At 36.3% G+C, this 12,953-nt stretch overlaps 1 protein-coding gene across 1 annotated transcript in view; it reads right to left on the bottom strand.

Moving 5' to 3' along the window:
* Positions 1–12,953, bottom strand: part of LOC145688423 (transferrin-like) — a 147,458-nt gene that overhangs the window by 68,268 nt on the left and 66,237 nt on the right. Inside the window, exon 2 of the mRNA XM_081762642.1 lies at positions 7,648–7,750. Coding sequence (XP_081618768.1) covers positions 7,648–7,750 — 103 coding nt within the window. The remainder of the gene's footprint in view (positions 1–7,647; positions 7,751–12,953) is intronic.

Below are 12,953 nucleotides of genomic sequence, written 5' to 3'. Positions count from 1 at the left end.
TGGAAACTATCTCAAACAAGAATTAACCTATGAAAACACTTTTAAATTTCCTTTCCTCATTACTAAAGAGAAATGTTAATTAGAACAATGCATATGAATCGTTGTCATTAACTGATTCGTTTTTGTTACCGTTTTCCATAATTGTGTTAAATTATGCGTTTTCAAAAATACAAATGAAACAGTTATGTAAAAGTCATAACAAAATTATGAATATACTTGGGGGATGCTTTTTAAATTGTTTTCTATCAGTTATTTGTTCCAGAAATCAAATAAACCTATGCCAGCATTTAACAATCTTTATTGTTAAAAACAACATGAGTAACACATACTAGTATGAACCATTACATGACTCTCTTTGAGTTATGTTATATTTCATGTTTTTATGCTTCGTGAATTACAGATCTAAGTGGGTTGTAATGACTATTAAAATATGAAGACATTGTAATTTAGCACCATTTATATAGCACACGCAAAAAGTAATTATGCAATCTTAATGCTATTACATTCTTTTCGGAAAGAACAGAAATGGAATCTGTTTAATAGTTATTACAACTGTGGTAATACTAGTCTACGGTAATTTGAAAATCTAATAAAACTGCACAGATATTTTTTCTGTTTGTCAAAGTTGTAAAACAAAGTGCTACTCCACATTACACATTTAACTCTGATTTCGGTTTTTGGAATAACGTTGGGTATAGGGATGCACGCGAGACGAGACGAGACGAGAAATGGAAAAGTCTCGTCTCGTCTCGCAGCCTCAAATGTTGGTCTCGTCTCGTCTCGCAAATGTGAAGTCTCGTCTCGCATAAAATTTTGAGTCTCGTCTCGCGTCTCGCGCAAGACTTTCTCGCATGGTCTCCAGTCTCGCATATATTCTGGGTCAAAATTTTGCAATGTGTTATTATATGGTTGTTAATGAATAATGATGTGATATTCTGTCCGAAGATAGGTATTTGATCTAAAAGTCCCTTGGCAAGATGAATCCATGGTGGTTTGCCATTGCTTTCCATGGGATGAATGTTCATAACATCCTAAGGAGACGGAACCTAGAGTTCAACATGGTATCCGAACTTGTGTCCACTCCGCTCCAAATTAAAAGAAAAGTTGTGCTGGAATTTGATTCTTTGACCATTAATTTTCGCATAGCATAATTTACAGCAAAACCAGCATAAATTGTTGCTGCATCCAACATTGTTTTCCAGCTTAGAGTTCTCAGCAATATTTTCCAGTATGCCATGCGGGCACATTTTCGCCCCGAAAAATAGTCGCCAATGTAATTAGGATATAAAGAATATAACGTTTCCGTATATGTTTTTCTGAACTCATTGAACCAAACCCGGATCCTTTTACTATATCTATATCTATCTATCTATCTATATATATATATATATATATATATATATATATATATATATATATATATATATATATATATATATTTTAGCCGGAGCTAGTTACCCGCTCGAGGGTTACGCCCTCTATGGGAAGGATTGTGGTGGCATAATAGGGAGATATAGAAGTAGTTGTAGCTGGTCTATGGGATAGTATCATACTTAGTTAGGAGGGGTAAAGAAAAAAATTAAGGAATGACGGTAGGATAATTATAGAGAGGGATTTTTATTTATCTATTTATTTATTTCTAACATTGTCAGGTTGAACATTGTGATCTTTAGATCACAATCATGAGATGAGGATGAAAAAGGCGAGATGTAATGCTGTGAAGTGCAAAAGACAATACATCACTGGGTTATGTTAGTTAACAGATGTTGGTTAATCTTCTCGCTTGGGGGCTGCTCCAAGCATTGATGAAAGACAAGAGGAAGCCCAGATTAGTGCCAGAGGTATTACAGTGCGTATGATGGACAGATGAGAGGCTGTGGGTCGTCGATCTTCAATTCTTCTGCTAAGGGGAGATACTTGTGGTTTGGGGGTAGAGTGTAATGGTAGATCGTGAAGAGAAGAGATAGCGGTGTATGTATGATAGGAGCTGAAATCGGAAAGTCTATGTGGGTGTTCATGGTGTCTATAAGAAGCGGATGTCGTTCATGCAGATGTTTATCGATATATTTGAGACGGAGAGATTCGGGATGAAAAAGAATATGTGGAAAAGGCGTTCTTTCGTACAATTCGTATGTCGGACTGGGCAGTTTTATCCGGTATGCAATGCGAAGTGCATGGCGTTCCAAAATCTTCAATTTGTTATAGAAGGAAGGAGGTGCAGCGATCTAAGCCAGATTAGCATATGTCAGAACTGGACGCAAAAAAACCTTATAAGTATTTAGCACAGTTGTGGAACTGAGACCCCAAGTAGTACCTGTGAGGCGTTTTAACAAATTGAGACGGTTTGAAGCTTTGGCAATGACGTCCTGTAAATGTGGTTTCCAAGTGAGATGTGTGTCTAAGGTGAGGCCGAGGTATTTGACAGATTTGCTGAGTTGAAGACGGGTATCATCGACTGTGAGATGAAGTAGGCTGGGATTTCGGTGAACCTTCGTGCGCTTTTTGGGCGGCAAGAAAACTATAGTTTGGGTCTTCAGAGCGTTTATTTTGAGGCGCCATTTTTCACACCAGTTAACGAAGGAATCTATTGCGGACTGCATTGAAATGTTAAGTTGATGAACAGTTTTGCCGAGTGCTAGAAATGCGGTGTCATCTGCATATTGGTAAACATGAACGTTAGGAGTCAATGCTGGTAATTCGGCTACATATAGAAGATAAAGCAGAGGAGAGAGTGAAGATCCTTGGGGTACGCCAGAGTAAAGGAATATAGGATGAGAGAATGTGTTATTAATAGAAACGTATGCAAGGCGACAGTGCAAAAAGTTGTAGATAAATCGGATATAGGTGATAGGAAGACGAAAGTTCAAAAGTTTGTACATAAGTCCGGCGTGCCATACTTTATCAAATGCTTTCTCCAAATCAAATAAGGTAAGACAATATGGTCGTGATGTATTATAATGGTTGGTGATGTGATTGAGGAGATGTAATAACTGATCATTAATGCTGTAGTTTGGACGAAATCTGGCTTGTGAACGTGGTAAAAGATTATAATGAGTAAGATGGACGCGTAGACGTTGAACTAAGATTTTTTCGAGAATTTTACTGAAGACAGGTGTCAGTTGGATAGGGCGATATGAAGAGACACTGTCGGCTGGCTTATTAGGCTTAAGGAACATCAAGGTCTTAGACGTCTTCCAGTGGGATGGTATAAATCCAGAACGGAGGATGAAAGTATAGATGAGTGAGAGAAGGTACAGAACTATGTATGGACTCTCTTTGATGTGGCGATAAGAGATGGAGTATATTCCTGGAGCTGTGTTACGTTTCCTTCTTATGGCTGAAGTGATATCGCCAGGTGTGATAGGCACTGTTAATGGTCTGTGAATATTCAGCGGGTGGTTAGCGTCTGGCTGAAGATGAGCGGATGAAAAATCAAAGCGATCTACCGGATGATTATGAACAGGTCGATCAGGAGTGAGTGGTGTGAAGTGAGAAGATATCTATCTATATGTAAATTTCTTCGTCTTTATTTAACTGGATTTCAACCTTGTCTTTGCCTGCTTCTAGTTCGAGGAATGCTCTAACGTCACAATATCCAAAATTGACACGGATTGTTCCCTTAGAATAGGTTTGAACTTTCTTTTCAGAAAGTTTAAACTCTCTAGCATAAAATTTGTGGAAGCAGCAGAAAAAATATAAAAATACGTTAGTTGTGTAGGAGAACAGCGCTGCCATCTATTGTCGCCTATCTCTCTTTACACCAGCCACCAAGGAATAACATTACTTGTGTCAACGGACTTGTGGATAACATATACTAATATACTAAACTAAATAACTGATATACAACATAATTATGTTATATACTAATAACAATTATATCAATGGCTCGCAACCGGAGTGCCGCGGGGAATAGTGATAATTAATTTTCAACACTTTAGACACTGTCAAGTATGCAATGCACTTACCTTAGTTTCCTTCTTCTGAGGGAAATATATTGTTATATCCTCCTACCTGCAGCTACTCTTCTGATCTTTGTCGCTGTCGGGGTAGAGAATCGCGCACTCTTTCTTGTGAATATTTTGCAAGTGTTTCTTCACCCCGTTATATTACGAGAATGCATTTTCAATTCTATCTTCTTAGGCTTACATAATTTACAAATAGCCAACTCAGCATTCGTCGCAATTTCAAAGTAATCCTGGAACTTACTTTTACGCCCTGCTGTTTCGGATGGATCAAGACTCGAACTTGCAGAAACAGTACCTGAATCCGTTTCACTTTCAACTGGGTACCCATTTGGCTCTTCTAAAATATCGTCGCCACTATCAACATTTACACATTTTGGTCGTTTCCTTGAAGGGCGATTTTCCATTATAAAGATGTTTTTATACCACCAAAAGCGCTTGTAGATAACAAAAGAACTCCTCACAACACAATACGACCCAATTCTTTTGGTTCGTTCGCGCTTATAGCAATGTTGCATTATCGCATTTTATCAACTTTCGCTTTCAACTTATATAGTGTTGCCATATCTAGAAAATAAAATTACTGACAGATATAGGGCCATTCCTACCATCTCCCACCAAACCTATAGGGCCATCCTACCAAACCAGTGTTTGAATTAAACTTCCGAAGTAGAGGGTGATGTTTTTGATAAATATATAGAAAGAAAATACTTATTCCATGTAAAAATATCATATTTCTGCGAGCCGGACCGGGGATAAACTTTAACGACAGGGGATTTTCCCGCCATCCCCCAACATCGCTAGCAGTAATGTGAAAAAGACAGAAACAACAGAAATATCACATTTCGCAGCAATAGGGAGTCTTATTTGCTTTTCAGACCAAAAACAGAAGTTCATGTATTCGTGCGCGCCCGCGTGTGTGTTTTTGTGTCGCAAAATAAAGTCCTAAATCGATGCTGTAATAAATTTCCAATTTACAAAGCTTTTCTTTTTTAATGATGTTTAGAAACTAAAGAAGGCTTTAATTCTGAAAATCAACCTTAAATAATAATAAATCTCACAAAATGTCTATTGCCCCAATCACTTTTATGTTCCTGGAGACATTAACGCTCAACTTAGAAAATTCAATAAATGTAAAATCACTAAATATACAATTAAATGTAATTCATAAATGTTGCGAGACTGCGAGAAGTCTCGCGAGATTTCTCGTGCGAGACTTAACCGAGTCTCGTCTCGTGTCTCGTCTCGCATGGTTTAGTCTCGTCTCGCGTCTCGCATAAAATTTTCAGTCTCGTCTCGTGTCTCGTCTCGCATTTGCGAGACGAGACGCGCCACGAGACGAGACTTCTCGCGTCTCGCGTGCATCCCTAGTTGGGTAGATGTGTATAAAAGCTGCCGTTTCACTAAGGTAGTTATGGATATAAAAATATACATATTAAATATATAATTCTTATGACAACATGTGGAAATAGTTTGATGCAATTAGCAAATTTGTTTATTTGTGTTGTTACAAACAGCATATGTATAGTATATCTCCGTTCGGAAAAGGCAAACAACAATCTCATAGTTAAGAAGGTATCTTTTATTACATAAATATGTAACAATTTTTTCCAGTAAAATAAATACTGTCTATTATTATTGACATTACATTTTAGAGTCTCAGAAGTTCATTTTATTTCGAGTTTCTCGAAAAGCTATTATTATTATGTTCGGTTCTCGATGATAGATATGTGGTGTCTCTAATGATAGAATATACCCTGATTAAAAAAAAATGTAACGGACCTAGTTTTCGGACTTAACGTACAATTCTACGTAACATTCTGCACCAAACGTATAACTGAAAGACGTGTGTTTTATACTTTTCGTATAAGTGTTTCATCTATACGTACTTCCCGTATGAAAGAAAGAACTTTGTATAGGCGGTCAGATTGTCACATACAGATAGACGTATACAACATTAGCTGATGTATGTTATATAAGTATACGTATGTAATATACGGGAGACTGTTAGATGTCAGATATATTGCAGCAGCATTATGTAACATCTAAGCGGGGAAAAGACAGTGCGCATGTAGAATACGGATAACGTATGCTCTGTACAGATTTCCATAGTAAACATATGGAACCCGTATATTTGTACAATATAGAATATACCTGTTCGGATAACGGATTTTTCTCAATGCACTTCTCGTATTTGAACAACCTATATTTTTAACCTATCTATATTTGTATCTCATATTTGTATAATATTTTATTTAAACATAAATTAAAGTCTAAACATTAGTAGTACGTAATTTTGAGCCTTATCTCATCAATCATATCAAGTACTGTCGTTTTCTACCATCATAAGGAAAAAGATGACGAGGATGTATTTCAGTATCAGTTTCACGTAAATAAACTAGCATCAGTTTCTTGCAAAGCATCAATTTCTAGGTATTCAAATTAATGGATTTTTCGAAAACTACGCATGAGTTTTTACATTGACATATGTTATTTTGTTCAGCTTAATGATTTCTATCGCCCTGTTTAAGTTTTGTTTTCGTAGTGTAGAATTATTATTATTATTATTATTATTATTATTATTATTATTATTATTATTATTATTATTATTATATTCTTGTGGTAAATCGATAATTGATGAAAGCTCATTAATTAATAGTAAAGTTTGAGTTTTTGTGATTTTAGTTCTTATCTAATATCGAGGTTATGAAAAACAGGATCTAACCACGATCGGGACATGAATCCGGTGTAATTGATGGATACAAAGATCGTCACATAAAATCAAATATCACAGTGTTGGCCATTCTCCCTACCACACAATTTCGCCTTTAAAAAAGTTGGATTATACCTATGTATATGACCACACTACTGACACCAGTTCTCTTAATTAATACAAATATGCTGACAGAAGCATTCTGTATAAGTGCAATACAAGTATATTACAGACTGTACTAAACAAAAATCTGAGGGTTACAATGTCTGTAGCAGAATCCTCGATATTTGATATTGGATTTCTTTGAAGAACCTCATCCGCGAACACGATGTTGTCTACAACAATCCCTGATCGACAATGATCGATCTAGAAATTTTCGAACCCCTTTTTCATGTTCGCAGCTTTCAAAAGAAACGTCTACCTTTTACGGATCTCCTTAACTTTATCTTTTTACATCTTTTAATTTTATTTTTTTACAGTAGTCTACAGAAATCGCCAATTAGGACAAAATAATCGAGAAAACCTGTCAATTTTGCAACGGAGTGACATTCACTCTAACCCTAATGCACCCTATACAGATCCGGGGAACCCAGACCCGCGAAAATATCTACTTATCTATAAATATAGTTTAATTTTACGAATAATTTTACAAATTTTAATATAATTTATTCTCACATTGAATTTGGTCTCTCTAAAGCTGCGAAACTGATAAGCAGCCGATTTTCTCCTTCCTTTGCCTGTGACGTCAAGAGAAACAACGGTGACAACGCTACTCTTTCTCGACATTTCCTGTATCTGATTGGCTGTTACATGTGCACCTCATACAACCTGAATTCCAATGGAGAATTTAGGAAGCAGTACGTCTGTGTACTTCTTGTCTGTCCACTAAATTTCATAATATAAAGTCTACCCAATGGCAAGGAAAATTAGAAATTGTATATTGTTAGTTAGAGGCAAAATTGTTATATTTACCTATCACGCACTAAGTAACATCGAAGTCTGATGCCGTATTCGGCAACTGCATTTGTCATTTGTTCACATTCTTCTGCATCTTTTTCATCTGTGCACATTGTATCTGAAACAAAAAAAGAAAGAAATACTCGTTTATCAGTATTTTGTATTTAACGTAAAATCTTTATATTATATATATAAACATGCTTATACGTCACGGTATTTCATAATCGTGAACAGTCAGGCTACTACTTGTCGCAAGCTTTGCTGCGTGCATGTCTAATCCCAATAGATGTCGCTAGTATAATGAGCAAATGCAAGACCAAGACCAAGACCCGCTTGGTCTTGCACACCCAGCCTTGGTCTTGGTCTTAGTCTTGCTTGCAAGAGTCTTGCAAGTCTTGCTCTTAAGAAATCTTATGCTTTTCATAGGTATATATTACTCTGGATATAAGGGATAATAAGTTCTAAAATGCGCCAATAGTAACGGAAATACAGTGTATGTTTCGAAATGCAATACTGTATAGTTTACCTTCGTGTAAGTATAATGATAGTATGCAACATAGGCGATGACCTTTAGGCCCTATTTATTTATTTTTTTTCAATGGGTGCCCACACTTCACTACTTATAAGATAAATCACTAACGGATAAAATATTCCACTTACTCCCAAACTGGGGAGGCTACCCCTGAGACACATGAAAGAAACTCAAGACGGCACAGATTACTGAAATACCATGAATTGCAACATTATTTCTACATTCTAAAGTGTCAGATTTTTTTCCAACCACGATTAGCTAATCTTTGTATTGAACAAACTTCCAATTAAACATTGAGATTTTGTTTTACTGATTCCAATATGTACTCTATGAGGCAGAAACATGTACTACTATGCAGGGGTGCCCATCCCCCCCCCAAAGCTGATGGCGCACTCCCCCCCGAAACTAATAATCTCTTCCCTCCTCAAAACTCAAGTCCTCTAAAAACAATTGCCCAGTGTAGCAGTAGTTTTTATAGTACTAGTAATTGTTATTTTTGTTGTTGTTTTTATTTTCTGTAGTGTATTATAGAATGCTTGTAGTAGTAGTAGGGGCAGTAGTAATTATAAAAATGGCATTACTTTTATTAGTAGTCTTGGTAGTGTACAATACTAAATATGTTCTATAAGGATATTGAAGGGTATAAAAACTTCTACACACTGTGTGTGGCACAGGTATTCTTTTTTTTTTTTTTTTTACAATTAGTAGTATTATTTTTTTCTTTACAAAATATTGATATAATCCCCTTGTACATGAAAAGTAAGACGCAAGTTACAAGTTATTGAGTTTCATACCAAAAGAAAATGTTATCCTCGAAATTAGCCTACAAAAAGAAGTGATATCCAACAAAAAACATTCCTGTAAAAGAGCCAAGCACGAGCGGCCTTAAAAAGAATTGAAATCACAAAAATAGGCGCCAAGTTCTGGTGGACAACAGTTACAAACACTCACTGGCTCACTTCAAATTTAGATTTGAAACTTGGCTGTTGTCTGTATGGTTACCACTAGCTCACAATTATGTCAAACTACTTTATAATTTTCAACGGACAACATAGGCAAGTTTCAAATCTAAATTTGAAAGTGATTCCTTGAGTGTTTGTAACTGTTGATCACCAGAACTTGGCGCCATCCTTTCATATAGCAACTTGCGCGGTACTTCATTCATAGAGTTTCTAAGCAGGGGGTAGGGGGATTCATTCTTGAGATTAAAAAAAAAAATCACATCGTGTTCCAATGTTATTCTGACGACAGCAAAATTACTTATTCGACATTAGAGTAAAATTCTTCCCCAATTTTTTTATTCCTCCGAATTTTTTTTCTCGATGGCACAACTTGCGCCATTCATCCCTCTTGTGGACGGCCCTTCTCTCTTAAAACGAACCAACCTTTCCTTTCATACGGCTACTTGCGCGGTACTTCATTCATCGAGTATCAAAGCAGGGGGTACGGGGGTTCACCCCGGAAAATTTTTGAAAATTAGCTTCTCAAAATCGTGTTTTAATGCTATTCCGACAGTAAAATTGCTAGTTCGAAAGTAGAGTAAAATCCCCCCCAAATTTTTTCTCAATGGCGCAGCTTGCGCCATACATCCCCCCTGAGGGCGGCCCTGCAGTACATTACGCAAAAGCGATGAAAAAAAATTGGAGACTATAGAAACGCGGGCATGGAGAAGAAAGGAGAGAATTAGCTGGGTTGAACGAAAAACGAATGAGAAGGTGTTAGAAACAGTAGCATTAGGGAAGAATAGAAGAATATTAGATGTAATTAAGAGAAGGAAGAGGAACTGGTTGGGATATTGGCTGAGGAGGAACAGTATTATGAGAGACGTGCTAGAAGGTATGTTAGAATGAAAGAGAGAGAGGGGCGAAGGAGACTCTAGTTGAAGGAAGGTAGTAAAATAAAAAAATTGCTACGTCAAAACGAAGAGACTAGCTGAGGACCATCATACATCGAAGCTTCTCAATTGCAGCAAGTGGCCTGCCAATAATGGCAAAATAGCCATCATGATGATGACATGTTTAGCAATATTGGCCAAAAAAAAAAAAAAAAAAAAAAAGGAGAAAAAATAAAATAATAATGATTATAATCACGACCCTTAATGTTTTAGAGTAATTTGAGTGAAAACTGAAAACGACTCAATTGTCTATGTTTTTTTGTGTAAACTCAACTTATGTAAATACTTTTGACCTACTGTATATTAGAAATACAGAATAACGGCATCAAACTCCAAGTTATTTGAAAGAACTGTACAAAATCACTCATTTGTGAATATAGATTATTTATTGTTGAATAATGTTATATCACTCAATCCTCGATATGATGTATACCTAAGAAGGCTAAACGTTGTATTGATAAACATTTATTCAACGTATAAACATTCGTCCATGAAATCAAACTTGCAGTCAGATATACTGAGTTTTTGTCAATGCCATAAAAATGTTATTTCGATATTAATTTTATGAGCACACATTAAAAGTTTCCAATGGATGCTTGAGCCTCGGAGCCAAGGCCATACCCGTGTAGTACTCACTATAGTGTATGGAATTACTGATGTTCAATACTACATTTCTCTTTACTTTTGGAAGAAGAACACCACTAATATGTTTAAATATTTAGTTTAACGTCCCACGATTATGCACCGAGGCTAACGGAGATGGCAATGATGAGAAATGAATGAAATGGTGGAATGAAGAAAGTAGGAGGAAACGGAAAACCCCGAGAAAACCCACGTACAGGTGTTTGTCCACCAACAAAGCTAACATGGAGCAAGCTGGTATCGAACCAGAGACCCTATGGACCCGAGGTTCACGCTTTACTACTGAGCCGGTACTTGTGCAAGACTCTTCACAAGAGTCTTGGTCTTGGTCTTGCAGGTAGCTCTTGATCTTGGTCTTGGTCTTGCACCCCTTGGTCTTGGTCTTGTATCGGGATTCCTGGTCTTGGTCTTGGTCTTGCATGCAAGACTCTTGCAAAAACTGCAAGACCAAGATTCTTGCGCTTATCACTAGTCGCTAGCGTGAAGACAAATTGCTTATTTAAGACTATTGTGAATATTTAATTGCAACTTCCAAGCTGCGTTGCTAGAATTTAATTATTTGAAAATGGAAAATAATGTTGCTAAACATGAATATGCTTTGCTATTTATTATTAAGACAATGGCCGTAAACATATTTAGATCTGATCAGTAATACTTGGGTAACCGTAAGTTAGTTGCTGGGCGAGCTTGAAAAAAAAAGTTTAATGTAAAAATATTACAGCTCTTGAATAACCATGATTTTAACATACAGTGTACAGCAGGTGACTCAGTGGAAGAGCGCTCACTTCTGGTGCCTGGGACCCCTGGATCGATCTCGGTTTCCGCCTAGTAGGAGTTGTGGTGGATAAATACCATGTTTATTGGTTTTCTCGGAACTCTCTTATTTCCTCCCACTTTCGTCATTCCATCGTTATCACTATTCTTGCATCACCGTCTCCCTTTGCCTCGGTGCATAACCAAGGGGCGTTAAAAAAGTAGCTTACAACCAGCCGAAGGCTTCGGGATACAACTAGTAATAATAATCCTAATAATTTTAGGCTTTTAAAAGCAGTGGTATTCGAAACGGCACACATTAATCACAAACAAACTTTATCCTCCAGGGAAGGGGGATAAGATCGTGGGTAAAAACCCGAATAATGATTCGAATTAGAATTAAAAGCCCGTCTGATATAGCTTAGAGAAAGAAACATATACTCTAGTCATAGTTTCATTTTTCAAGCCATAAAATGTACCAGAACTTCCTAAATTGTACGCCAAGATCTCTCGGCTTATAAGGCAAAACAGTAAAAATCTTTAGTGATCACATGATACAAACTTTATCACTGTATTAAATTCAAAACACTCGATTTCCCTTTTCTTTCATACAAATTCTGAATGTTATTCAACTCAACTACATAACTGTCTGTCTCATCAATTTCTTATGATTCTGTTTTGTCTGGATGAAAAAGTAATCTCGACGTTCTTAGATGTTCAGCACCTTCGTCATCTGTGAGTTTCAGCCGGTTGATTTACATGGGTAAGAGTTATCCTATTTTCTTTTTAAAAAAATAAACAGGGATTTTCACTATTTAATTTTACTTATTTCATCTTCAGGTCTATATAAATCTCTTCTTGTAGAAAATAAAATCTGTATTTATAAACGAAACTAAGTTTAAGTAATATTATATTAAAAAACATCTTGACAAAGCAAGGAATGCTTAAAGAAGAGGATAGTAAAGAACGTATAATAGAAGTTTCCTTTCACTTCAAAGGAAAGAAAAGAATATTTCCCCATATAAGCCTAGATCAATGGTTTGAAAATCAAACATAGCAGAGATGTTCACAGATTTAAATTACCTAGGTATTTTCAAAGAGTCCAAGACGGTGGATTGTGTATCTCTTATACATCAAGTTACTTCGCCTTGACAGCACAGTAGAGACAGACAAAAGACTTTATTTATATGGTCGAGTCGAGTCAAATAAATTGATTCAATCCAATGGAATGAAAAATGGCTACTTTGCCCAGAGTAATACCAAAAATGATTGATAATGAAAATTACGATGAAAGAAATCCAACAGCTAAATAAGCTGATGTCTTCTTGTGCTAGCCTGCGGTTCTTACAATATTTCATGTGTGTGTCTTCTTACTCGTGATCCATAACAAGCTCTATTTTAGCGTAAAACTGACTATGAGAGACTTATTTATATATCTAGAAGACTCTTTGATTCTTTATATTAGTTGCGATCCTGTACTTCGAGCTGCACCTGCTGTCT

The sequence above is a fragment of the Thermobia domestica genome, chromosome 1 (genome assembly GCF_964235325.1).
Source record: "Thermobia domestica chromosome 1, izTheDome1.hap1.1, whole genome shotgun sequence".
NCBI classification, from domain to species: Eukaryota; Metazoa; Arthropoda; class Insecta; order Zygentoma; family Lepismatidae; genus Thermobia; species Thermobia domestica.
Note: the sequence above shows the minus strand (reverse complement) of the source record. Positions and strands in the feature narration are given on the sequence as shown.